Source organism: Lichenostomus cassidix, chromosome Z (genome assembly GCF_008360975.1).
Source record: "Lichenostomus cassidix isolate B80296 chromosome Z, HeHo_3.0, whole genome shotgun sequence".
NCBI lineage: Eukaryota > Metazoa > Chordata > Aves > Passeriformes > Meliphagidae > Lichenostomus > Lichenostomus cassidix.
Genome location: NC_139511.1, coordinates 13,271,429 through 13,297,646, shown reverse-complemented (window position 1 = coordinate 13,297,646; position 26,218 = coordinate 13,271,429). Strand labels below are relative to the sequence as shown.

The window sequence follows — 26,218 nt, the reverse complement described above, 5'->3', positions numbered from 1 at the left end:
CAGTTTGTGAAGGAACTATTTTAAGAAAAATAGGCAGGAAAAGGAAGCCTTCCTTCCTTTTCTTTTCTCATGGAAGGACTAGCTAGAAACTGAAAAGTCGCAGCTCAAGTTCAGATCCAGAGGGATCCCTCCACTGACATCTGCCGGTGAAGGACTACACCAGTGCATGCCTACGTGCCCTGGAACACCAGCTGGTATCTGCTTGCTCAGAGATAGCTCAACCTTCACTAAAACATTTTAAGGGAGACAGAATTTGTTTTGTACTTACTGTACTCATATTTCTGGGCAAAATTTTTATCCCTCCAGCACTTATATCTTACTTAATCAATCCTGATTGTTATTATATGTGTGGGATGTATATGAATAAGCTACACAAACTAAATTTAATTCTTCTTTCAGGGTTTTGACTTCACAGAAATGACACCAACAGACATCCAGACTTCTATAAATAAAGTTCAGATTGAACTCAAAATGCTTCCTGGATACTACTCAGTCACATTCAACAGCCATCAGGTAGCATATGCGTGACAGCCCCAGAAGAGAAACTGAATGAATATGCAAACTAGCTACCTTTCCGTCCTTTTTTCTTTTTTTTCTTCTTCCTGTGAAGTGAGCCCTTCAAAACAGAAGTTATGTATGCTGATAAGGCAGGGACTTTGCCACCTACAATCTATCTGCTCTGTAACAGACAGTATCCAGGGTGCTGCACTGAACACCTTTCAGAATTGAAATTTCAAATGTTTCCTCTGATTCAGGATGGCCACATGAGCTGCTTGATTCTTAAACCAGGCACCTACACTGGCCTCACCAAGGTTTATAAAATGCTGACTTTGGAGCCCTGGCTGTATTAGATTGAAAATCATGAACCATTTAATATGGCATTGTTACTGAAATGGATGTATTTGTGTGGGGTTTTTAACTTGCTCAATAGGATTTTTTTCCAGGTATTTTCCATATCAGATAAATATTGGAGTATTTGCCGAGTATTAGAGAAATACTGGAATATTTATGCAGTATTTTTATCACAATTTCTTCTATTAAGAGTAAAAATACACTAAGATATGAATGTAGCAGTATTCTGCTCATCTGGGATGGGTCACCCATTACCCCTGCAGGAGTTTGGGTCTCCCTCAAAGGCTTTGCTGTGTTTTGGTCTCACATCTTATCCAAAGGAATTAATCAATTTGGTTTTGTGCATCACAGAAAGGGAGACGACAGGAGTGTTTTTAAGATATGGGAATACAGATGAAAGCTCAGAAATCAGCAAGGCTATTGTGCATTTATGGTATTCATGCTTTAGAGCAATGCTGATGGGCAGCTTGCTGCTTTGGGGCAGATTGCATGGCTCCTTTTTTAACTCCCCAACTCTAACCAGAGTAGAAGTCCTCAGGGAATTCTGGTGTATTGGGCTTTAAAACTCAATGACAATAACATATGACTCTGTTGCAATCTGGAAGATAAAGGTCTTATTAAATTGCCTATCAATGTAAACCTTGAACAAGAAATCAGAGGGAAAATGAGATCTAGTCCAAAACTGCAGCGCTTTTGAAGTTAATTAGTGAAATCAACAAAAACTAATTAATAAATAACTGACTTTCTCAATAAAAGCTGTTTGGATAATTCTAAGAGACATAAATGAAATACAATAAAATTAATAGATTAACACAAATTCCTAAACATTAAAAAATAAAAGGCTTTAGTGCATATCAGTGAGTAGGACATGTCCCTAAATTATTTTTCCTGCCATAATTGTTCTATTATTTTCTTCACATATGCCACCTTGGAGCTGGCCTGCCTTCCAAAACATCTCCAAAATAAAAGAAATGAGGTTATGTAGTGAGCAGAATGAGAGTGAATCCTAACTATTTATTTCTGTATGGACATGAGCATATCTGATGGAAAGCAGGAATTAATTGATGAGGCATTCAAATGCAATTGTATGGTAGAAGAAGCTCATTGGATTTCTCACACAAAACAGAAAACCCTATCTGTTTTCTGTTTGAAAAAATGTGATGCTTTCACAAAGCTAGCATAACAGGTGGCTAAGAAGCAGTACACTGCTGTCCACCTGATTTCCTAGAACTGCAGTTGCATGCCTTCATCTGACCTAGCCTGTATTTCAGGTTAATCTGTAATTAGGCCCAGCATTAATGACTGTGGAACCAAGGGCTAAGTGCAGTTCTACGACACATTCCTTGAGCAACAAGGCCAAATGTGCCAGCACAACTGTTTATGGGGCTGCACTGCACACTGCAAATTACTAAACACCGACAAACTAAAAAACAAAGCTTCTCTGTGGAGGTTTGGTTGAATTTTTTTTAACCTGTCTTCATTTCTACAGCTGAGAGTAGCCAGTTGTAAAAGCAGGAGGGCAGGAATGAAATTTTAGCTTTGCTGTGATTATACCCTTATTTCCATTGAATTCCCATTGAAATCCCAGGTAAAACCTTGTGGCTGCAAAATTACATCCTGTGAGCATAACTTAAAGTCACCTTCAGATGACCCAGAATTACATGAGCAGAAAGGGCAGATGAAGCACAAAGGGGCATAAAAACTTTTTTACATATTCCTCTGCTAATCTGTGGTGATTCTCAGTCAGCCCTCAGAGTGGGAGTTAACATTTTAACACTGCTATAGGTAAGTTTGGTTATGAATTGGCAGTTTTAAGAAACACAGATAATGGGGGATTCAGTTTCAGTTTATCAAAGGTAAGGTTCAAATGATAGCAGATCAGCTATTTCTAATCTTCCTCCAAAAGCAACACTCTCCAGTTTGGGAGTGATAAAACCAGCTAATGTAAGGCAAAGCACCTTCTCCCTGCCCCTCCACAATGAGGAATTCCCAGCCTACTGAAGTAAAGCCTATTCTAAAAGGGTTTGAGGAGCACCTTACACAGCAAATGACAGGCAAGAGCAGCCCAGCAAAAAAGCATCTTAGCTGTCTATACACTTCAGCCAATTTAAAAAAGAGGTCTTTGTTTTCCAATTGCAAATGACCACTTCTTCCTTGGAGCCAGGACTGGTGCTCAAAGGGCATCAAACTAACTGATGTAGAGTTGGTGAGTGAAAGAGGTGAGAGGAAGAAGAAGAAAGGGAGAAATCTAACCTGAGTTGTGATTTCATGTGAGCCTAAGCAATGATGCAAGAGAGGAAGAAATGAGGTGCTGAGGGACTAGGAGATGAGCTCATTTCAGTGCCTGCTAGCTTAACCATTATCATAAAGCTCCTGTTAGACCACAGCTCAGTGAGTACTTTAGCAGCATAGGTCCGTGTTGCCAAACAGAAAAAGAATCCCATTTTCCACCACCTCATCTCTCTTTTTATTACTTCCATGTGGATCCCTTCCTCACTCTCCTTGGCCATGCACTGAACTGAACTGGAGAACAGGTCAGGATGAAAATAGTAAAATTAACTTTTAGTTCCAGAAAGACTCGCCTTTTTTTTTTTTTTTTTTTTTTTTTTAAGTGCATGTTGAGCTAGAGGTTGTGTCTGGGACAATAGCTGATAAACATTTACTTTGCTGGTCAAAGATGCTCTAAGCTTCCACACCATCTCTTCAGTTCATCTTGTTCAAATGAGTGTGGGGCTGAAACCAGATAGGACAACTGATTTGATTTAGAACGCAAGAGGATTTTTACTCTTGTAATACTCTGGGGGCACAGGGTGGGCACAGGAATAAGCATTGGGGTAAAACTGTCAGGCACTACTTGAATCAGTAATGCAAATAAAAATATTTTTATCCAACAGTGGCCTGAGGTCACTGCTTCAAATCACATTAATATAAAAGGCTCATAAAAAGAAATTATAATAAAATATTTACAAAGAAGGCAATAATACAATTTAGGCAAGAAAATCAAAAGTTGGCTTTAGACCTACTTCCTCTTAAAGGACTGAAAACAAATAAACAAGGGATGGAGCTTCAAGACTTAGGGAAAAGTAATTAAGTGTTGAATATGTGTTGAATTGTATTATATTTCAGCTACGGCTGTTGCCTAAATTGTTCTTCATGATGCAAGAAAGTCTTCTACAGTTTACTGATGCCAACTTACTTACCTAAACAGTAAACACTGTGTAATAGAAGGAGTGTTAGAAGGAGATAGTTTCATGTCTTATTAACTATCTATGAATTATCTGATTTCCTTCATAGTATTCAAGAACTTGGAAAGTAAAAACTTTTACATACCTAAAAAAAGGTTTTGCAGCTGCAAGCTTCTACACCTAGCTTTGAAAGTCTTGCCAAAAAAAATTAACTGCTAACAAAGTAGAACTAGTCTGCAAAATGTCTAGAAAAATTAATAAGTACAAAGCAGATTTTCATAGAACATAGAATTATTTGGGTTGGAAGGGACCTTAAAGACCATTTATTTCCAGCCCCCTGCTATTGGCAGAGATACCTTCCACTAGACCAGGTTTCTCAGAGCCCATTCAACCTGGTCTTGAGCACTTCCAGGGATGGGGCAGCCACAGCTTCTCTGGGTAACCTGTGCCAGTGCCTCATCACCCTCACAAGGAAGAATTTCTTCCTAATATCTAATCTAAACCTGCCCTCTTTCAGTTCAAAGCCATTCTCCCTTGTCCTGTCACACTATGCCCTTGACAAAAGGCCTTCTCCAGCTCTCTTGTAGCCCCTTTAGGAATTGGAAGGGACTCAAAGCTCTCCCAAAGCTCTCTCCCCAGAGCTTTCCCTTCTCCAAGTGTACAGCCCCAACTCTCTCAGCCTTTCCTCATAGCAGAGGCACTCCAGTCCTCTGAACCTCTTCACAGCCTCCTCTGGAATCAGTCCATGTCCTTCACATGTTGAGGGCCCCATAGTTAGAGGAGTTTTCTGCAATGTAAATGGGCTTAGGATATATAGCATTATGAACTTACTGAATAAAAATACCCCTTTATTATCAGCATTCCCAGTCTTCCATTCAGTTTGACTTCTCTTGATATCACTGAAGGGAAAAAGCTTCTGAAATTATTTGTGCTGGACCACTTAACCTGCTACTGTGACCAACACCTTTCTGTTGTCTCTTGCAAGGCTCAGTGGTATCCCCAAAGATCATTTATGTGATATGATATGACCTCCTGCTATTAAGCAAGGCCATTTGTAGTTTACCTGGGTGGGCTTTGGTTAGTGTCTGCCACATCCTATCGGGTACTACTCCTTTGCCTCTTTGGTTGTCTTATCAGACATTCCCAACTGATCTTTAAGATCTTCATTGAGAATCAGAATACATTAAGACACCTCATTAATTGTATCTCATGGAATAGTGGCACCATTAGAGTGAATTACACCATAGCAACACAACAAACTTTGAGGGGCAAGGAGAAAAGGCACTCACCAGTCTTTAAAGCAAATATTAGGTCATCAAACTCTTGTGATTCTTCATCAGCAACCAATGAACTGGTACTGAACCCTCCAGAAGGGTGGAAAACATTGCCATTTTGTGGACTCTGCTTAAAGGCAGCACTAGCTTGACTAGCGGGCTGCAAGGATGCCCTCTCCCAGTCTGCAGGCACCTGCCAAGTTAAAAAAGACACAGAAATACAATAATCATCATATCTATTGCATAGAAACGGGAAGTTATGACTAGAGATGAACTGAAGACCAAGCGATTTTGAAACCAGCTATTTTGTCACTTCTATAATGAACTAGGAAGCCTTTTTTAACTTTTTAAACAATTTCATATATATATATGAAAGAAATAAGGGAGTGTCTTTACAAACAAACAACTGGTAAGATAAGACCTGAATCTGCTGGTAAGACTGATACTGAGAGATAGAAGAAACAATGGGAAGGATTTCCATAGGAATTCCACTGATTGACTTGCCCAAGGCTGAGTTAATAAACGACAAGAACAGAGACATAAGGAAAAGGAGATGTGTATCAAGGTCTGCATTAGGGTGGATGTATATTTCACGGGGTCTGCATTAGGCATTCCAGGAACTCTGTACCTCTTGAGTACCTCAGCCAGTGGGGAAAGAGAGAGGGAACTACGGCTGGGAAAGTAAGGTAAAAGAGTCTTCGTCCTCTAGCAATTGGAGAGACCCCATGGGAAATGCCCATGACCTCTCCCTTTATTCATTAATAAAGTTACAGGACTCCTCTGTCTGCTTTTTGGACATAAACCTCTGGTGTTTGTGGATTAATTTTCCTTACTATATATGTACATATATGTGCATATATATCCATATATATATATATATCTATATATATCTGTCCCTTTCCCTTTTCCTTCTCATCCCTTCTGTATTCAGTTTGCATGGCCAAGTTTTGGTGGGGGAAGGGCTACAGGGAGACATACAAGGGTGATTCTGTGAGAAGGTGCTGGAAGCTTCCTCCATGCCTGGTGGAGCAATCCCTGGCTACTCCAAAGATGGATCCACAGCCAAGTCTGGGCCAATTAGAAATGGTGGTAATGCCTCAGTGATAACATATTTAAGAAGAAGAAGAAAAAAAATGTTATTGCACAGATGTAATTGTGGCCAGAAAAAAGTGTGGTGAGAATTTGTGAGAGGAACAACTCTGCAGACACCAAGGTCAGTGGAGAAGCAGGGAGAGAAGTGCTCCAGGTGCCAGAGCTGAGCTTCCACTGCAGCCCATGGTGCAGACCATGGTGAGGCAGCTGTGCCCCTGCAACCCATGGTGATCCAGAGACCCACCTGCAGCCCATGGAGAAGACCCATGCTGGAGCAGGTGGATGCCTGAGAGGAGGAGGCTGTGACCCTGTGGGAGGCCAGTACAGAGAAGTGACCAAGGTGGAGCAGCCTGTCTGTGGCAGACTGCACCCTATGGAAGAGTGGCCCACAGTGCATCAGTCTGGGGAGAGCTGTTGCCTGTGGGATAGACTCACACCGGGATAGGTCATGCAGAACTGTCTTCCGGGGGAGGGACCCCATGTTCAAGTCAGGGAAGGAGATCTCTCCCTGAGAAGAAGAAGCTAAAGGTGATGAACTGACCATAACCCCAATTCCCTGTTTCTCTGTGCTGCTGGGGGAGGAGTTGGAGCTGGGAAGGAGAGGGCTGGTGATGGGGGAAGGTATTTTTAAGGTCTTGTTTTATTTCTCATTTTCCTGTTCTGATTTTGTTAACAATAAATTCAATTAATGTCTCTAATTTGACTGTGTTTTGCCCACGACAGTGTTTGGTGAGTGATGTCTTCCAGTCCTTATCTCAACTCATGAACCCTTTGTTATATTTTCTCTCTCCTGTCCAGTTGCAGAGGGGAGTGAGAGAGACACTTTAGTGGGTGCCCGGCATTCAGGTGGAGTCAAACCACTACCCCTTCCCTTCCCTTCCCTTCCCTTCCCTTCCCTTCCCTTCCCTTCCCTTATGTCCCTGAACTTCCATTCCCTGAACTTCCCTTCCTTTCCATGAACTTCCCTCAACTTCCCCGAATTCCCTTTTCCATTCCATTCCATTCCATCCCATTCCAGTTTTATTCTAACTTTTTACAATTTCCAGAAGTTTTGAACATCATAACTTTGAGAAATCAAGTAGTTAAAAGTCATCTAAGACCTATAGCAAGATGAAAGAATTAACCTGATATTTTGATTTCTCATGACCTACTTTTGACACTTTACCCAACCTCTATAATAAACTGGAGACTCACGTAGAAAAGGGGGAATTCTCTAGGTGGGATGTTTTCAGAGCACAGTAAGCTCCAAGAACACCACAGATAAAGATAACAATTTTTGTCATTAACATAAATGGAAAAAAAGCTCCCTCTCCCCAAAGCCAACTTATAATATTTAGCATCTCATTCAGAGCTAACACTGAAATCTCCAGGTACATTTCAATACACAAGTTAATGACTGTAGAGCACTGAAGAGCACTCTTACCTCCTCCATAGCACTGATGAGGTTCTGTGTGGACTTGCTGATCTCTCCTCCCGCAGCTGGCAGACCACTGCCATGTGTGAAAAATGCTGATCCTGGAGTTGTATGTCCATTCATGTCTACAGTATAACTTGCTTTCACAGGACAGCAAAGTTGGTTGTGCAGGATAAAATATACCACAAAGACATAAAGACCCTGAAACACAAATTGAAAGAGAAATCAGCCTGTGAAATGCAGGGAGCTTGGATCAGAGCTTTCTGTGGAAAATAATGGATGACATCACTGTCCATCAGAGACCTAAAAGTTTAAAATAAGTTCATATCCTGAGTTCTCCAAGCTAAAAAACACACGAATACACACACACACACACACACAAAAGTATTTGAAGATTATTATTTGGTTGAACATACAGAGTTGCAAAGGAAAGCCACAATCTCAAAAACAGAAAAACCAACTTGAATTTCACAGTTGTCATAACAGTGAAAATGAGGTCAAAGGCCTCTTTATAGTAGTATGTGGCTGCTGTTCCTTAGCCACAATTCTTCATTTGCTCACTGACATGCTGACTTTTTGCAATCTTACCTTTGCAAGTTGCACTGCTGCCGTCACAGATACTGAAACTATAAATAAAATTCTCTGTGATATCCACTAATTCAGCACTGGTTTTCATTTCTGATTACAAGAGAGGCTCTGCTGTATGCCTCTTCAGTTCTTTAAAACTTGCTAATTTTGACCTTTGGACTGAGCCAAGAAAAGTATTATAACTATATATAATACTTTTGTATTATATATAAATAGACATATAACTATGTCTTTTGTTTGGAAAGAAATCCAGTAATTGACCTTCTCAATATGAAATCTTACTTATTTTAATTTTTAAGTTGCACTAGATGGAAAATAAACCACTCCAACTGATAATTCAACCTGTTCAATAATTACTAAAGAAGGGATTACCAAAATAATACAGAAAGAAGACTTCTGCATACTCACTAATTGCTGCAATACGATTACATTTGCAATGTTTTTTTGTAATTCACATTGTTCTCTGGATCCCTGAAGCCAATTGTAATAAACAGAACAATTCATTTCAAAGGTTTCCATTGGCATGGAAGTACTAACTCGGATTACAAACAGTAAGGAGTTTTATCTAATTATATTTGTGAATTCCTAATGAAAGGAATTTTGAAAATACTTGGAGATTGCAAATACCCAAGATATACATTCATTTCCAGCAAACAGCACTTCATGATATGTAAATGTGTAATTTCTATTGCCAAAACTATATGACAAAACCATCTAGTCCCAAGGGACATATAACAGAAGCTAATGGGATTCAACAAGATTTCAGTCTCAGCTGTCTGGATACTGGAAATATCCTCATACAGCTGCTATAAAACTATACAGATTGGTGTGTGAGTTTTTTAACAGCAAATTACCAAACTAAAGTGTTAAAAACAACTGTTTGGAGAAAACATTTTCCTGCCTTTTTAGATTATTATTTGTCATGACAACTCAGAGCACTTCACTGAGAGGAAATTTCTTTGTCATACATGTAAGTAAGCACATTCAAAAAAATTGATGCAAACACGGTTGAGACACTAAAAAGGAACAAAAATATCTTTTCATTCTATAAACAAATCCAAGGACTCTGATGTAGCTCAAACAAAAATGGGACAGCAAATGGATTCATTTTAATTTAAATTGTTTCATGGATATGAAAAGGATAAAAACCCCAAGAAGAACAAATTACAGCAACAGCACAAAATTCAGAGTAGCCTCTGGAAGTTCAGTCTCTGAGGGCCTAGCCACAAAAGTTGCACATACATTTCAAGTGGGTTTGTACTTTTCAAGAAAACCCATTAGCTGAAAATGCTGCACAGAAGAGCCATCTTTCAAAATTGCAGAGGCATAAGTCATTGGCATACAAGGTCCATGAGAAGTCACTCTCCTGTGCAGCCTTTAGTGTGGACACTCACATTTCTAAAACAAATAAACATGGAATAAAGTGTCACAATTATCTCCTTAACTTGGCCTTGTGTCCTGATGAAACTCTCTGCAGAGGGATGGGACAACTCCTCTGGGTTCTCCCATACTAATCACATGGACTCAGGGAGGTTATTGTAATGCCTAAGGACAGAAGAAGTCAAAGGCCAAGACAGATAGCAGAACCAAAAATTGTGTTTTACTTCTCCCATCCTGTAAATTGTTACAGCAATGCCTCACAAACAGAAGTTTATACCTAATGAAACTCAACACTCTGAAGCAGGCAATACACATACATGGGAATCCTTGCTGGACAGAAAATTCCTTGCTTGGCAAGAAAAAGGATAGAACTTTCTTTGACCTATACTCCTCTCCAAATCTAGAATCTCAAGAAGATAACGCTCTGGAGATGTTTCTTTGTATCATCACTGTGGTTTTGTTTGAAGCATTCAAAAGGGTTTTGTGGTCTCATTCTGACAACCCTGAGTCCCTGTTAGAAACCACCAGAAAGGCTGTCAGGAAGGCAAGTCAAATAGGCCTGCCCAAATAGCACCTAATTCCGAAGATCATACACATGAGCATGTCATGCAGTAAATCACCTGATTTGTGTTCCTTTTCACACCAGCAGCTACCAGGTTGTTTACTCTGAAAGAGCATGGGCAGGATGCAGATGCTCAAGTTGTGTCAGTGCACCCACAGCTTTCACAGCCTTAGTGGGCTCTTTCAAAAGCTCCAGTTTGACAACTGAACCATCCTTCATCATGCTTTTGACTCTCCTTATGTTCAACTTCACTTCAACCTTTAACACTGTAAAAATAGTCATAAATTGCTATAAAATAAGGCTGTTGGCATTGTAATATATGTTTCTCTGTGTTTATCATATAAAGAGCTCTAGCCAAGTTGGAACTACTGTTCTTTTTCAGAGACACACAGATCTTGTCCTTTGTGGTTGGACTAGGTATGAAATGCAGAGACTAGTCAATTTCTGCTGGCAGGCCTGCTGGAAACCTACACCCTCCAAAAGGATTGAAAAGTATTTGGTCAAGGTGTGAATATTAGTAACACAGGCAATGACAGCTCTGTTAAAATTGTGGGAAATAATACTTTTATTCTTAGAAGGTTTCATAAAAAACCCTAACCTAAACTCAAGAACTCAAATGCAAAAATCTCAGCCTAGTGCCAGTATCCCCTGCTGTTGCATATAAATTGAGACCCATTCTCCTCAGTTCACAAACATGTGCTGGGGGCCATGAGAATCTCTTGGGCTCCAGAGTGCAATGACTGACTGATAACCTAGGAGCTTAGCCTGGGCTCCATGGAAGCAGACTGAACACCTAAGCTAAAGAACTGGGACTCTGGAGGATGTACTGGTAATATTACATAAATTCTGTGCATTGGGCCCACAGGACTACTTACAAAACATTTAATCCCATTTCATTCATGATTACATTATGACAGTAGCATTAGTACAATGCCACAGTAAAAGATAAGAGAAAACGTGGTAGTATGGTATTTCCCATGGAGGAAGGTGAGAACTACTTCAAGCAGACAGTTAGATTGTCCCAAAGGAGGGAACACAGACGACTCACAGCTCTTCTCAAATGTGTTGTCTATTTGAAAAAAGCCCGCACGAGACTGTCTGCAAAGGCTGCTGGTTATTTTACTGAAATTTGCTGATGGCAGAAAATTAAGCTCCTCCTATTTCATCTCGGCAAGCTGGTCTGGGTGGTTGGCTCTTTTGTACTGTTGTGTCAGGGAAAAAAATATCCATATAAATACAGGTACAACTGTCTGAAAGAAAGCTCACATGGAAAAGTTTAATGGGATCTTTTCAGTCAGTGAGGTGGGAGCAGCCTCAGTGCTGCTCTAGGTTTTGACATGTAGTAACAAGAGGCAGTTATGAAGCCAGTAGGACATGTCAACAGAATGAGAGGGTGGTCCTAAGTAGAAATAGTGAATGTTCCAACTGGATAGGAGGAAAACATATTTAATGGGGGGGTGATTAAGCACTGGAACAAGCTGCCAGAAGAGACTGTGAAATTTTCTCTACAGAAGAAGAAGGGAGGTTTTTTCTGGCACTTATGTACAAAATATAATTGGTGAGAGGGTTTTGTTCATGCATGTGTGTGAGGGGGATTCTCTTATGCAGCAGATTTATTTATTTATTCTGAGGGGCAGCTGCCGGACTTTAGTAAATTAAGGACAGACTTCCAGAGCTGTCAATAAAAAGACAGAGTATATTAATACGTTTTACACCTGATGAGATCCCAAGCAGAAGGATTTGGATTGATGAAGAATTGATCCACAGAAAACCTTCACTGAACACTGGAGACCCAGAGTCTCTCTGTCTCTGTCCTCTAACTCTCTGTTACAACTTACTGTGCTGACACTACAGTATGTCTAAATTGGAAAACTGTTAACTGAGAGAGTTAACTCTGTTACCAGGAATAAGAAAGGATACAACAGACTGTAGGCAATCAACAAATCTCTTCATCATCTCCTTTTAACATATAAAGAGAAAATCAAGATGCCTACTGTATCACATAATTTTATTATTGTTCTGACAAACACAAACACACCAAGGCATTAGGGCTATTTTTAAGCTAATATACATCATACTTCTCCCGCAAGTCTGTTAACCATGTCTGAAATACCCTACCCTGAAATTGTAGAACCTGTTTTTCGAGGACAAGTGAACCCAGATACCATCATTGGTTTTAGAGGAATGGTATTTCTATATATAAAACTAAAGGATCTTAAAAGGACTTTTGGTAAAGAAAAGTAATTTCATCACTCCATTTTAGCAGTTCCTCAACCTGCTTCTGGGTATGTATCAGCACTAACAAAAACTGCAGGCACACTACAGATACACTCTTTGAGTTCCTAATTTAAGCTGGAAAATTTTATTTGCTAACTATCATCACGTGACTGTATCACTAAAAGTTGTTTTCCAAAGGAGACTATTTAAAGCAAAATCAAGGTTTCTGAAGAAAGCTGATCTCTTGGTAAGACCACAAAAAAGTCCTCAGTTACCAGAAATGGTTCATTCTGATCCTCAGAACACGGTGGCTGAAGAAACACTATTATTTTTACAATTACACATTTATTGATGCTAGGTGGCAAAAACACCCCAATAAAGCACTCAGACACGTATCTTTGATAACAGAAGAGTTATCCACACTTGCATCAGCATTTGACACTCTGTCTGTCATTACTGTAGAGTAATTTCTGTATAATGGTTTACACTTGGGTTAGTCTCACTTCAGTTTTTTAATTTTATCAGGGTGAGATTTAATCTCATTCTCTGCCTGGACTGTGCTAATTTACTCTTGACAACCAGTCCTGGGAAGTCCTTTTTGTGTTAATTTACTGGTCACACTGTTCTTCCTCGGTGGTTGTCAGTAGTCAGGGGTGCTGCTGCCACTCCTCATGGTGTGCTACTCAATGCCTTGGCTGACTTCTTGTGAACTTCCCTAGGGTTTTTATTAATTTTCTGTAAGTTCTTATTTGTTTTCCATCACTGGCTGGTCAAAGACTGCTGTGGATTAACCTTGATTTATGTAACAACTGCCTACTTCTTTGGGGAAATTACCAGTCTAATAGATATAAATAAATTCCATGTTTCACTAAATTCAAAAGCTAGTCTCTGCACTAAAACACAGCAAAATTAAAGGAATCATATTCAAGAAATCATAATCAGGGCCATTGTACCATGCATGATATTGCAGGAGTATTAATAATGTGAGCCAAGTGGCAAACACAAAACATATAATTCTCTAGTTCTTTCTGCAAGCTTTTCTTCCTTTCCTGCTTCCCTTCCTTCCTTGTTTTCAGAGATAATTATGATAAATTGCTTGCATGGCATTTTTGCATGCAATCTTTAATGTACATTTTATTTTGCCATTATCTTCTTCAACCATATTTTATTTTGAGAGAAGCTTGGAGATCTTTTATGGTTGTTATTAGCACAGAAGTATCATCTTAGTCATATGATGCAACATCTTAAGCCATCACTTAACCTCTCCACTCATGGGTCTTCAGAACCTTTGAAATATAAATCAGACCCTTTGTTTAAATGTGATTGTTTTTCTTAGTATTCAAAGTGGCTGTTGTAAAACCCTGTCTGTAGCAATGCAACCCCATCAGCTGGTGATTACACTCAGTAAGTCGACTTTGGACCTGCTGGGTATTGTCAAGTGTTTGACTGTTTATTTGCCCTTAAGCACCAGTTTTGATGAAACCACTGCAATTCCTATCAATCATACAATTTTTCTTATCACAGTTTCTATTGGGAAAGTTTACTGCTTATCTGCACTTTGCTTCCTGAGGCATTTACACCCCATTTTGCTCTGTAGGACAAGATTTGTGTTAGTTACAGCTGAAGATGTAAAAATTCACATCAAAAAGCAAAACAACCCAATAATAAATGTAATCAAGGATAAATAAATGTAATTGAGGACTGCAAAACTCATACCAGGTTGTCAGGCAACACTTGTTGAACCAGCCAACTGCGATCACACACACAAAAGAACAGAAGCCACCATAAAAAATGGGATGAAGGAAAGTAATAATTCATGTATCTATCATTAAATTAAGAACGCATTTACAGTTCTTCTCTGAGATACAGTTATTTTGAGTGCTTTCATTTTTTGGTAAAGTTTTAATTATACAGATAAAGAGGTTACAGGTATATTTTGTAATAACTAAATAAACACGGTGCTTTCAGCATTTTGAACAGGTTTTCCTAATACTAATGTAACATCTGAAACTTCAGTCTAAACTGCCAAGTTTCTCTTTATGCAGAGGCAGCTATGCCAACACCATGCTGCATCTTGCAACTTCTACTCAAAGCCAAAGCGATAAATTCCTTTCTGGCATACTGCACTCAGCTCAGATTTAGTCTAAACTTGGCTAAGGCTTACCTGACAGGCTCACACATTTTGGCACATCTTTAAAAAGAAGATTTGCTTCGATACTCAGGATTCACAATAAATATTTTGCGTAGCTCTCAGAACACTTGTAGCTACTCCCATGCAACTGCCATTTGTACCTCTCATTTCAGCACTGCAAGTGGTGGAAAAGATTTCAGTGGAGTTTATTTTGGATTTTTTTGGTTGAGTTTTTTGTGACCTTTTTTTTAATTGGTCAGTTGTTGTTTCTTTCAAGGCCATAGACTCAACACTAAGAGACAGGTGTTAAGCCTGAAAACTCACTGAAAATACAGATGGTTAGCCAAACTTGCCAAATGTGCAGATTAATCTAGAATAAGATTCTGACACTTCCTTCCAATGCAGTCATCCCAGAAATACGAAGAAAGCCCTATTTTTGTATTTCAGCTTAGCTGAGAAAAAAAAGAAACACCGAGTCAAACACCATAGGTACAAACTGTGGGAGAGGTGGAGGTTAAACATGGGAGAGCCAGCAAGCAGAAGCAGTTTGCAATTCCCCCCACAGCTCAGGCTGCAGCCTCTCATTACAGTGCCCTGTGAGAATCAGCAGATCTCAGCAAACACACATGGTGGTAGGAGGTTTAGAACAAGCAAGCACAGACAAAGCAGACTGGCACCCCATAATTCCCCATCACTGCCCCAGTTCTTAGCCTGTGGATTATTTTCGCCTCTGCCTTGTTTTTAACTTTTATTTTCTGCACCAGCAACAAAAATTGGACCCCGTATTCTTTGAGGTCCTCTTTGCATTATGTTCTTCTTGTACTTTCTCCCAGAGGAGGACCACTCTGGTAGCAGAAAGCAGACAGATCACATATCAATGAAAAACAGACTATTTGTCCAATGATGAGCCTTACATTAAAAAAAAGAAAAAACAGGAAGACCAAACAAAATAAAGTTATCCTCATATATTTTTCAACTCCTAGAAATATCAGAGGTAATGAGTTTACACATATGCTTCAAAATTTTTTTAAAATATTTACTCTCATACTTGTTTTCCATGGTAAACATTTATAGCCAAACCTGTATTTCAGATGACACCCAACAATCTAAGCCTATCACTGCTTTCGTTTTCATTCTCAGAGAAGAAAAGGTGGATGAAAAAGCTTTTGTAACTCCCACTCCTAGTTCAAGAGATTCCCCAACAGTCTCAGAACAGTTAACTCTCTAGTTACATCTGAAAGCAAGTTGAAAACACAAAAGAGAAGCTAGCAATTGAAAAAACTACATTCAAAGACCATACAAACCAGCATCACTGAGCACAGTAAAAGAAAGAGCTAATCCTGCAACACACTATTATTTGTATTGTTGTTTTTTGTTATAGCAGTAATTTCTGTGTATTGATGACTAATAAACAGACATGAAACTGGGAATTGAAAATAGGCATTTATTGAATGGAAGAGTCAAAAGGGAGAAGCTAACTTTGTGTTTATTGCTGAACTGTTACATGGCATTACAGAAAATCTCAAAGATTTAAGCTAGAAATTATAGTTATAACATTTTTCCCCTTGAAGGAATTCTTTCAATGTCATAATCTCTCTCTTATGCCTATTGTTGTCTCTTTGATTCTTGTTACTTTGAATGACCAATTCGATAAACTATTTATTTAGGAGCATTTCACTGCAGTGCCATGAAAAGATGTAACAAGAACCCTGCAACTTCAGAAACCATAAATGTCAGAAACCTTCAAAAAACTGTCTTAGATGGAACCAAAGGGTTGTGGATAACTGGCATAATTATTTGTCATATCTTCTGTTTGAGTATTTTAGGCCAAGACTGATGCAATTAAGGTGTTTGTATACTCCAGAAGTCTCTGACTATTTGGAAAAACCTTTGGGGATGCTGCAGACAGTTAGAGAACTACAGAGGCAAGGCTGTAGGGAACCAAACAAGGTCTCACCATCTTCAATCCTTCCTCAGTTAAAACTGAGCCCAGCAAATAGCTTACAATGACTTTTTTATGCTTTTTACATCCAGAATAACAGATGTGTGAGTTATCACAAGAAGCAATTTTGCCAGATAACTGATTGTGTCAGAACTAAAGGTCTAGTATAGCAGGCTTTGCTGTTAAATAATATTCAAGGCAACAGTCTGCAGTTTACACTCCCTACTTGCCTTGACTTTAATGAAATATCCTACAGATATTTACTGCCAATCCATAGATATAGACCCAGCAGAAGAAAAGCCTTACTTATAAAGCAGAAGATAAAATTGTTTTGGTTAAGTATGTACCTCATAGTTAGGTAGCTCCTTCGAAAAAAGGGAAATAAAGGCAAAAATTAGGACAAAGACTAGATGTCCTTCCTTATCAGACAAGTAGGTGAACAAGAGAAGGTGGAGGTATAATTTGGATCTGTCATCAAAATCACTCATTTCCTGGCTTGAGATAATAAGCCCTCTGTCTGTGAAAGGACAGAATATAATGTACCTCAAGAGAGTACTTGAGATCTCTTTTCACAGGGAGTGTTACTCAGAGTAAAATAAAAAACAGACTCATACTAAATATGGACTTGATTACAGAATCATACAATGTTAATGGGTTGGAAGGGATGTTAAAGGTCATCTAGTCCTGACCTGCACCACCAAGGACAGGGACACCTTTCTCTAGACCATATTGCTCAAGGCCTTATCCAGCCTGGCCCTAAACACCATGAGTATTAGGGCACAGACAACTGCCCTGGGCAACCTGTTCCTGTACCTCAAAACCCTCACAGTGAAAAATTTCTACCTTATGTGTAACCTAAATCTCCCCCTTTTCAGTTTGCACCCATTATTCCTTGTGCTATCACTACAGTTCCTGATACAGCATCCCTCTCCAGCTTCCCAGTAGGCCCCCCTCAGCTACTGGAAGGTTGCTATGAGGTTTCCACACAACCTTCCCTTCTCCAGGCTGAACAGCCACAACTTTCTCAACCTGTCTTCTCAGGGAAGGTGCTCCAGTCCCCTTATCAACTTCTCAGCTTTCCTCTGGACTTGCTCCATCAGTTCCATGTCCCTCTTCTGCTGGGACACCAGAACTGTACTGTACCAGCACTCCAGGTGGAGTCCCACGAGGGCAGAGCAGAGGGGCAGAATCACCTCCTTCACCCGTCTGGCCATGCTCCTTTGGGTGCAGCCCAGAGCACCTTTGGCTCGCTGGGCTGCGAGCGCACACGGCCAGCTCCTGCTGAGTTTTTCATCAGCCATCACCACCAAGTCTTTCTCCTCAGGGCTGCTCTCAGTCACTGCTCTGTCCGACCTGTCACTGTGTTTGGGATTGCCATGACCCAGCTGTAGGACCTGGCACTCTGCCTTGGTGAACTCCATGAGGTTTGCACAAGCCCAGCTCTCAGGCGTGTCAAGGTCCCTCTGGATGGCATCCCTTCCCTCCAGCGTGTCCACTGCAACACACACCTTGGTGTCACCAGCAAACTTGCTGAGGGTGCACTCAATCTCACCATTGTCAGTCTTCTACTAGAAACTCTTGTCTTGAGACATTTTTTAGAAAGCTTTTTAAAATTTTCATTTGTGTGTTACAACTTTTTTGTAACAGAAAAGATCATTGCCAGAAAAGCAGGGAGAAAGAACTCCAGACTCGCTCCTCCCTGCACATATGATGCCTGGCTCTGCCTGCAGAGATGTGAGTTCCACAAGCCTAGAGGTACTTACAGGTCAGACCTGATGGGGAACATTGACCTAATTGGACTTCCACCTCCAGAATGTTCACGTTCAGATGTCTGCAGAAGCATTTTGCCTCCTTGCCCAAAGTCAGCAGAGAAGATGGGCTGATAAGTAAGTAATGAAAGGCCTAGTGAGAGGTAAAAGCAATCTCCTGAGGGAACTTGTAAGAAATTCTGAAGTGAGACAGGGAAACTATGTCAGGAAGGTGGACATTGAAGAAATTTCATGTGAAGCAGACCAAACATAAATCTATATGAAATCCGGTTATACAGAAAAGTAATGGTATTCTCATAGCCTGGCATGACAGTGTCATTTAATGTAAATAATAATTCATATAATTTAATGAGTGCAGAAATCTGTAGGGTGATGTTCAACACCCCATTCCAGTGAGGACACCAAGAATGGAAAGAACCTGAGCATGCTTCGGCTTTTTCTTCTCTTATATTGGGCACAATGTTTCCACCACCACCACCACCAGGATGGTGGTTGATACAGGCTCCCTCAGAACACTTCAGGGTAACATAAATAATGACACTCCTAAACCCAGCTAAGAGAGTTTCTCCAAGGCCTCTCTTTGTAAAACCATAGCCTCTCTCTCCATGTGTCCCCCTTATACTTCACAGTGACTCCATGTTTCTCCTTAGGAGTCTTTCAAAGCTACAACAGCTTATGAGGGTTTTGTTAAGGTGGTGCCTGTGCTGACTAAGACATAACAAATATTTTTAAATATCTATATATTAATTTTTATTTACCCATAATTATCTATGACTATATATCTAAAACTGTACAACTATGTTTCTGTAAAGTTAATTTAATATCAATAAACCAGGCATAAGGCACAATTGTTCTCTGAACACTCAGCAAAAATGCAAGTTATAACATTCAGATGAACTTCCACCCTAGGTGTTAGGTAACCCTGCTCCACACAGACCTTTCTCTGAATTCAGATACAGAGCTCCTCAAAGTATATGCATTCAGTTGCTTCCAACTGCACTCACTGCATTAGGTTAAGGTTCATGTGCAATGAATTACTTTGAAAAACTAAAGGTAAAATTAGACACAAAATTACATTACCAGAAGTAAAATTTGTGGCAAAGATGGTAACACTGGTCTCTTTCCTCCAACTTTAACTATTACAAATAACTTTTACAAACTAAACAAAACCATGTTAGCAAAGTGGATAAACAGTGGTCTTTGTCAATGAAAAGGAGGGTGGCAATCTAAAAGGAACCATTTCCAGGAAGAGGAGGAACTTTATTAGATCGTCCTGAAAATCATTCATCCCACAGCTCCTTCTGCTTTTTACTATGACAGGGATTTAATGCACTACTGGAACTAAATTTGGTTTCCATTTAGAAAATGCAATACATTCGAAAAGTAAAGTACTTGAGGCAATAGAGACTGAGACATTAGCGGTAATGTGGTTTAATAAATTTAAAACAAACCTGAAATGTGGGAGATATTAAGTTTGCTTCATATATTAGCAAGTATGTTGGCCCCAGAAAATTCACTTATCTTCATATGATTTTTATTCCAGCTGTCATTATAATGAGATGATAATATCTATCTCTGAAGACTGACAGGCTGGTCAGACAAACATGGCTACCTCCAGGTGAATTACAAAAAAAAGACCATAAATAAAAAATAATTTAGTCTCTGTTTTTCATATATCATCGTATCATATTGTGATTTGCACAAGCAGAAAATTATTATTTGTGTGTTCTTTGAAATTTCTTTACAACATATGAACTCAAAAGTTCATTAGTGAAAATACATTTCCAAGATTTTATTTTCCGTATTTTCCTGTATATATTCTGTAAGTTTTTCTAAATATACCAAATAAGTTAAGTGGTTTTCCACAAATATATTTGCTGAGAGGAAAAACTATCTAAATTTTCATTTCTTTAAATATTTCTAAAATTTTGTAAACTACTGTAAAGATACTTTCTCAGTTGGTTTTCATGTGTCCTAAAGGAAAGTGGCAGAGTTACATTGTTTTTCAAGGGATTGGTATACTAAGGTCAGACAAAATTCAGCACACACAACTAGATCTTGGTTAAAATACTTTTTAGACTATTTCCTAGATGTTAAACTATTTCTTTAGACAGTGATTCTTAAAAAACACTTAAATGGTCCATAAATCTCAAAACGACACCATGGCCTCACTTGTGAATGACTTCTACATTGTACTTATGTGCCAAGACCCTGTAGAAACATGGATAGAAATAATTTGTTTCTCCTTTTGATATTACCTATTTCTTAGGTAAAAATGAAAAAAAATTGAGATGGATGATTTCAGACTTTCTGTTTTCAACATATACAATGTCTAGATTTTATCTTTTTAAAATCCAGGCAGAAGGGGACACAGACGCTTAAGGACAGTGCTGTCTTTGGGATGAAATCTCAGAGCCTAAATACTAAAATGCTATAATAAGTGAAAGCAGGAACTTCACATGTGTTTGATGAAGCATCCTCTGGAATCACACTTCCCTCTTTACTGACCACATAAAATGCCTGTGGAAATTGGTGTGATAAATTAGGTGCCCAGTGGGGAGTGTGACTAATCTTTTTCTGTTCACTGAAGAAAATGAAACTAGAGAATTGAAAACAGATCTGTAAATACATATTTCTTTTATGCAGTAAAAAATTCTGTCCCATACGTTGGCCTACTTGGCTAATAATGGGGGGGGGGGGGACAAGAAAGGCAGTGTGAAAATAATAAAGTATTCACAGGAAAGCAGAAGTCTTCATGGTGAGAATCACTGCTTTCCTGTTACCTTTCAGAAGTCATGAGAATGAGAAAAAGGTCCTGCAAGAGCTGCTGGCTCTGCTTCACTCAGAATGGAATCACTCTGTGTATTAAAATGCCAATTTTCTCCTTTCTGGAAATCAAAAGATTAATCCCAGAGGGTTCTGGGGCATAAGAAATACCAAAGTTTCAAAATCTACCACAGGTTATGCAGAGTATTTGAGCCTATTAAGGATGAGTCACAATTTTCACCTTGCTTTACTGTTTCACATTTTTTGAAGCACAATCAGAACATTAGCAAGTCTCCAGTAGATTATGTGCTTTATTTGCACACAGTCATAAGGACCCACACACAGAAAATAAAATGATAGCCCTCTCAAACTAAATCTTCTAATCACTCTCCTTTAAGAAGCTATAGAAAGAAAAAAGAAAAAATTTCAGTGTGGTTCCCAGTTTTGTAACTGAGGATCTTTGTCACTAAACTTTTCATGACTCTGTTGTAAGAGCAAAACAATGTATCTGAAGATTTAAGTAAACAATCAGCTGTCAGTACAAGTTGATTTGATGCTTTTTTAAATTAAATTGACTTTTGTAAAGGCAAAAGCAAAAGAACAATACTTGACATTTTGCTGAAAATAAAGAAAACATAATTTAGCAATTTTCATCCAACTGTGGTTAGCTCCAGCTTCACAGTTGCTCAACTCTTTCCAGACCCAAATGATTTGCAGTCCTCACATGAATCAGAAAACTTCCTGAGAGAGCTCTTCTAAGCAGTTATATTCAGATCTCACATCGTAGTGTTGACATGCTCCATTTTGGAAAATAAAATCCATCAGCAAAATTTGAAACAAAGTGGAAACACTGACAACATTACATTCACATAATTTCAAACAAACTGACTTATAAAAGAATTTACAACAGTGCAGTTAACATGTTCCTTCAATTCATGGACCTTTTGTTAACAGATGGAAATACTGGAAACCTTGAAGAACTTAGTGGTATGAGATCACACCACACTCAGTGTTTCTGAGCACACTGGATGTTTAAGTGTTTGCCCCACAGCTGTCAGAGCACTGTGCTAGAAGATGCAGGCAAAGTGAATGTAACTATGAAATATGCTCAACACTTTGTGCCCTCACACCACACTGCCCTGTGCACAGAAAAGAGGTGCTGGAACTCAAAAAGTTGTTCTTAATTAGAGTCAATTCTGAAAACAGACTGAGGTCACTAAAAAAGTTAGGATACACTATTTTGCATGCAAGATGACACCAGTGTGCTGCTGTATATAGCTGCTGGATATAGGCCAGTATGCACATAGACAATAGATGATAGATAACATGTGAAATACTTTCAGGCTTTTGAAATAAGATTTTCAAATCCCTGCTCACCACTAATACTTTTTTTCTCTACAACTACCATCTAGAGAATTCATTTCTTGAACCAGGGGACTGAGAAATGTCCACAGGTTCCCAAATAATACATGGCCAATCTGTTTTGCAATAGCATTAAAATGCTCTTGTTTACAAAGTTAGTATCATATTTGCTTCTTTCAGACGTGCATTATACTGCTGATTTGCATTTGTCCTGAGATAAAGTAATACAGCCATCCCAGTTTCTACTTCTTATATACGTATCGCTTATCAATTTATAGCAGAAATTCTTTCACTACTTGTATCCTAGTACATAATTCTGCACTTAGTGTTGTTTGATCTCACATAATTCCTATTAAGTCATTCCACAGGCTAAAAGTCATCCATTTCATTACGCAGGATACATCAGTCCTCTGAATAACCAAGAGTACCTAAATCTGTGTAATAAAACAGCTATAACAACATTTTTTCTGCCATGTTCACAAGGAAATTTCAAGAACAGATTAGTATCAAGATGCAGAATCACAAATTTTTATACTTTTCTTGTTTCATTTTAACTATATTTTCCCCTTAATTCTTACTTTTTCAATTTTGTTGTGAAACTGTATTTAAATACCTGCCTATGAGTTGAACAGATTTGCTGCTTTAATTTTGTCTAGGTTAGCAGATAACAGCTTTGATTAGTATGGTAACTTCAGTACATCCAAACCAGACATTATTTATAAGTATCTGATCTTTAATTGTAAAATTGATATCTAACTAACAGGCTTCTAGTTGTCAAAATCAAAATACAGTTAGCATACAAGATGTAACTGAATCCTTGTTGCAGAAAAAAAAGGTTTTGCTGATGTATAGAAGTCTCCCAGCCTTATTTCATGGATTTTTATTTCATTCTATTCCAAACCACTTTTGAGTTAAAGAAAAACTATTTTCATATCATGTCACTGTTTAAAGGAGTCACTGTTTCTTCTGGTCAACTACCTCCTCTTTAGTCCTGACAGAACAACACCAACACCAGGACAAGGGGACACATTCTTAAGCTGTGCCAGGGGAAGTATAGGCTGGACATTAAGAAGAAATCTTTCCCAGAAAGAGTGATTGGTCATTGGAGTGGTGTTCTGGTGGAGAGTTCCCAGAGAGGTGATGGAGTCACTATCCCTGGAGGTGTTTAAGAAAGACTGGATGTGGTATGGTCTATTTGGCAAGGTGATGTTGGGTCATAAGTTGGCCTTGATGATCTCAAAGGGTTTTTCCAACCTAGTTAATTCTTGATTCTTTAGAGGAAAGCACTTCTAAAAGGAATCTGTGGAAGAGTTTCTTTTAGCTAATTTTGTCCAAGTTTGGACAACTTCTAATTCCTTATTTCCTAGGCTAGCAAAGTCATTATCAACTGTAATTATAGAACTGCTCTGTCCTCAATGTAAAATAAGCATTCGCAGTTTATGTGCATGCAGATTAATACCAGAAATACTTTTTTTTACCTGCTCTTAGGAAAAGCTGCCAAAGACTGGTCTCATGAATGGTTTCAAGATGATTTTAACTGTGTCTGTGTAAGAAAACTTGTTAAATGGTCTGTATTTTTTTTGAAGTTTGGAATTCCTTCTGAACTCACACTGGTGGCTGTATGCAATAACTTTTTACATACACAACAGAAGTTCTTTCATGCATTATTATATCAGGATCATGCTATTTGATTCTATAAGGACCAAACTGCATTTTATTGTTTGCAGTTTGTACACATTTTTCATACCACTTCCTGTGATCTTCTCTTACCAATTGAAAAGTCATCTACAAGTCATGGCTGTGTGGTGGCGTGTTGATTTTATCTGGCCTGGTTTTTGGTAGTGTCAGGGGCCAAAAAGATGGCTTCTGTGAGAAGCTGCTACAAGCTTCCACCATGTCCAGCAGGACCAATCCCTGATGTCTCTGAAGATGAGGGACAATACTTCTGGCCAAGCCTGGGCCAATCAGAGATCTTGGTTATGTCTCTGTGATAAGATAGTTAAGAAGAAATCAAAACAAAGAAGGACACAGTTTTTCCTAGCCAGAGGAGAGGAGGAGGTGAGAACATGTGAGGGGAAAACAATATGGAGGCTCCAAGGTAGGTGGAGAAGGAGGGGCAGGAGGTGCTCCAAGCCCTGGAGCTGAGATTCATCTGCAAGCCATGGTGATGGCCATGGTAGAGCAACTGTGCCCCTGCAGCCCATGGGGTCCATGGGGGATGCAGAGATCCACCCACAGCCCGAGGGGAGGTGCCCACACCAGAGCAGGTGGATGCCTGGAGGAGGCTGTGATCTGGTGGGAGAGCTAGTGGAAAGAGGGGGCCCCTGCTTGCAGGCTGGAGCAGCCTGTCCTTGGAGGACTGCACCCTGTGGAACAGTGACCCACACTGTTCCAACATGCTGTGGCAGTTTTGGGAGGACTGTCTGCCCATGGAGGGAACGCATGTTGCAAAAATTTTGGGCAGACTGCTGCTCATCAGAGTGGAAATGTGTTGGAGAAGTTCACAGAGAGCTGTCTCCCATGGAAAGGACGCCACGGCGCAGCAGGGGAAGGACTCCTCTCCCTGAGTGGCAGAAGATCTTGGGTGACAAACTGACCAACCCCCCATGCCTTGTTCCCTGTGCTGTCAATGGGAAGCAGGGAGGGGTTGGGGGAAAAAAAAGGAGTCTTAAGGGCTTACCTTACTTCTCATTATCTTCCTCTTACTCTGTTAGTAATAAACTCACTTTATAACTCTAAGTTGAGCCTGTTTTGCCCTTGGAGTATTTTTCTCCTGGTCCTTATCTCAACTCATGACCTCTTTGTTTAATTTTTTTTCCTCTCTCCTCCACCCAGCTTTGACAGGGGAGAGAGCAAGTGGCTGTCATGGGTGCCTAGCATTTGGCCAGGGTCAAACTACAACAGGTGGTCCTTTAACTCGTAATCCTTCCACACTCATCAGATGGATGACACTACAAAAAACTACATGATTTCCAAAAGTGACACCTGTTTAAAATATATTCTAAGGATACAATAAAATAAAAACAGGTCTTTATGTTGCCTACACTTGACGGAAAAGAAAGTTTAATTAAGTAAATCTTTAACAAATTCCAGTTATTTAAGTGTTACTTCATGAAACACTTAATGAATCTTAGCTTATTGTGGTAAAATTGCATGTCATTAACATGTTGACTAATAATGAAACTATGAGATATAAAATCAGTAGCGCATTCACTCTTTCTGCAGTAGTTGCTTGGTGGCCACTGAAGCTGTACATAAAATAAGGAAAAAATATATATATATTTTTAACATGAATTTTACGAAGTCCCAAACAAGTCTTCATCTGTACTTATTACAAAGAAAAGGAGAAAACATTCTCATACTGGGGAAACATCAGGCTTGTACACTATAGGTTCTTTTGCAGGAAATGTGTTGGTGGAAGAAAAGGGAATGGTTCCTTTCCTAGAGACTGTTAAAACTTCACATTTATTTATTTCATAGAAACATTCAGATCAGCCTCCATAATGCAATGATGTTCAGCAGGAAGGTATATATGCACAGAGACCACTCCGTAGTGCTGAAACGTAAGAAACTGAATCCACTGCTTCAAAGTAATTCCTAAAGATAGCTAATGTCTTATTTAAACTTTCTTATTTATATAATTCCCAGACTTTTGGGGTTTATCATCAGTTCTGTAATATTTTT

At 39.2% G+C, this 26,218-nt stretch overlaps 1 protein-coding gene across 3 annotated transcripts in view; it reads right to left on the bottom strand.

Annotated features, from left to right (window-relative positions):
* ADGRV1 (adhesion G protein-coupled receptor V1) overlaps positions 1-26,218 on the bottom strand; it is a 275,778-nt gene that overhangs the window by 3,220 nt on the left and 246,340 nt on the right. For all 3 annotated transcript variants that reach the window (XM_085042779.1, XM_085042782.1, XM_085042781.1), the window contains 2 exons: positions 7,827-8,018; positions 5,327-5,504 (listed from right to left, as the gene is read on the bottom strand). In XM_085042779.1, coding sequence (XP_084898905.1) covers positions 5,327-5,504; positions 7,827-8,018 — 370 coding nt within the window. The remainder of the gene's footprint in view (positions 1-5,326; positions 5,505-7,826; positions 8,019-26,218) is intronic.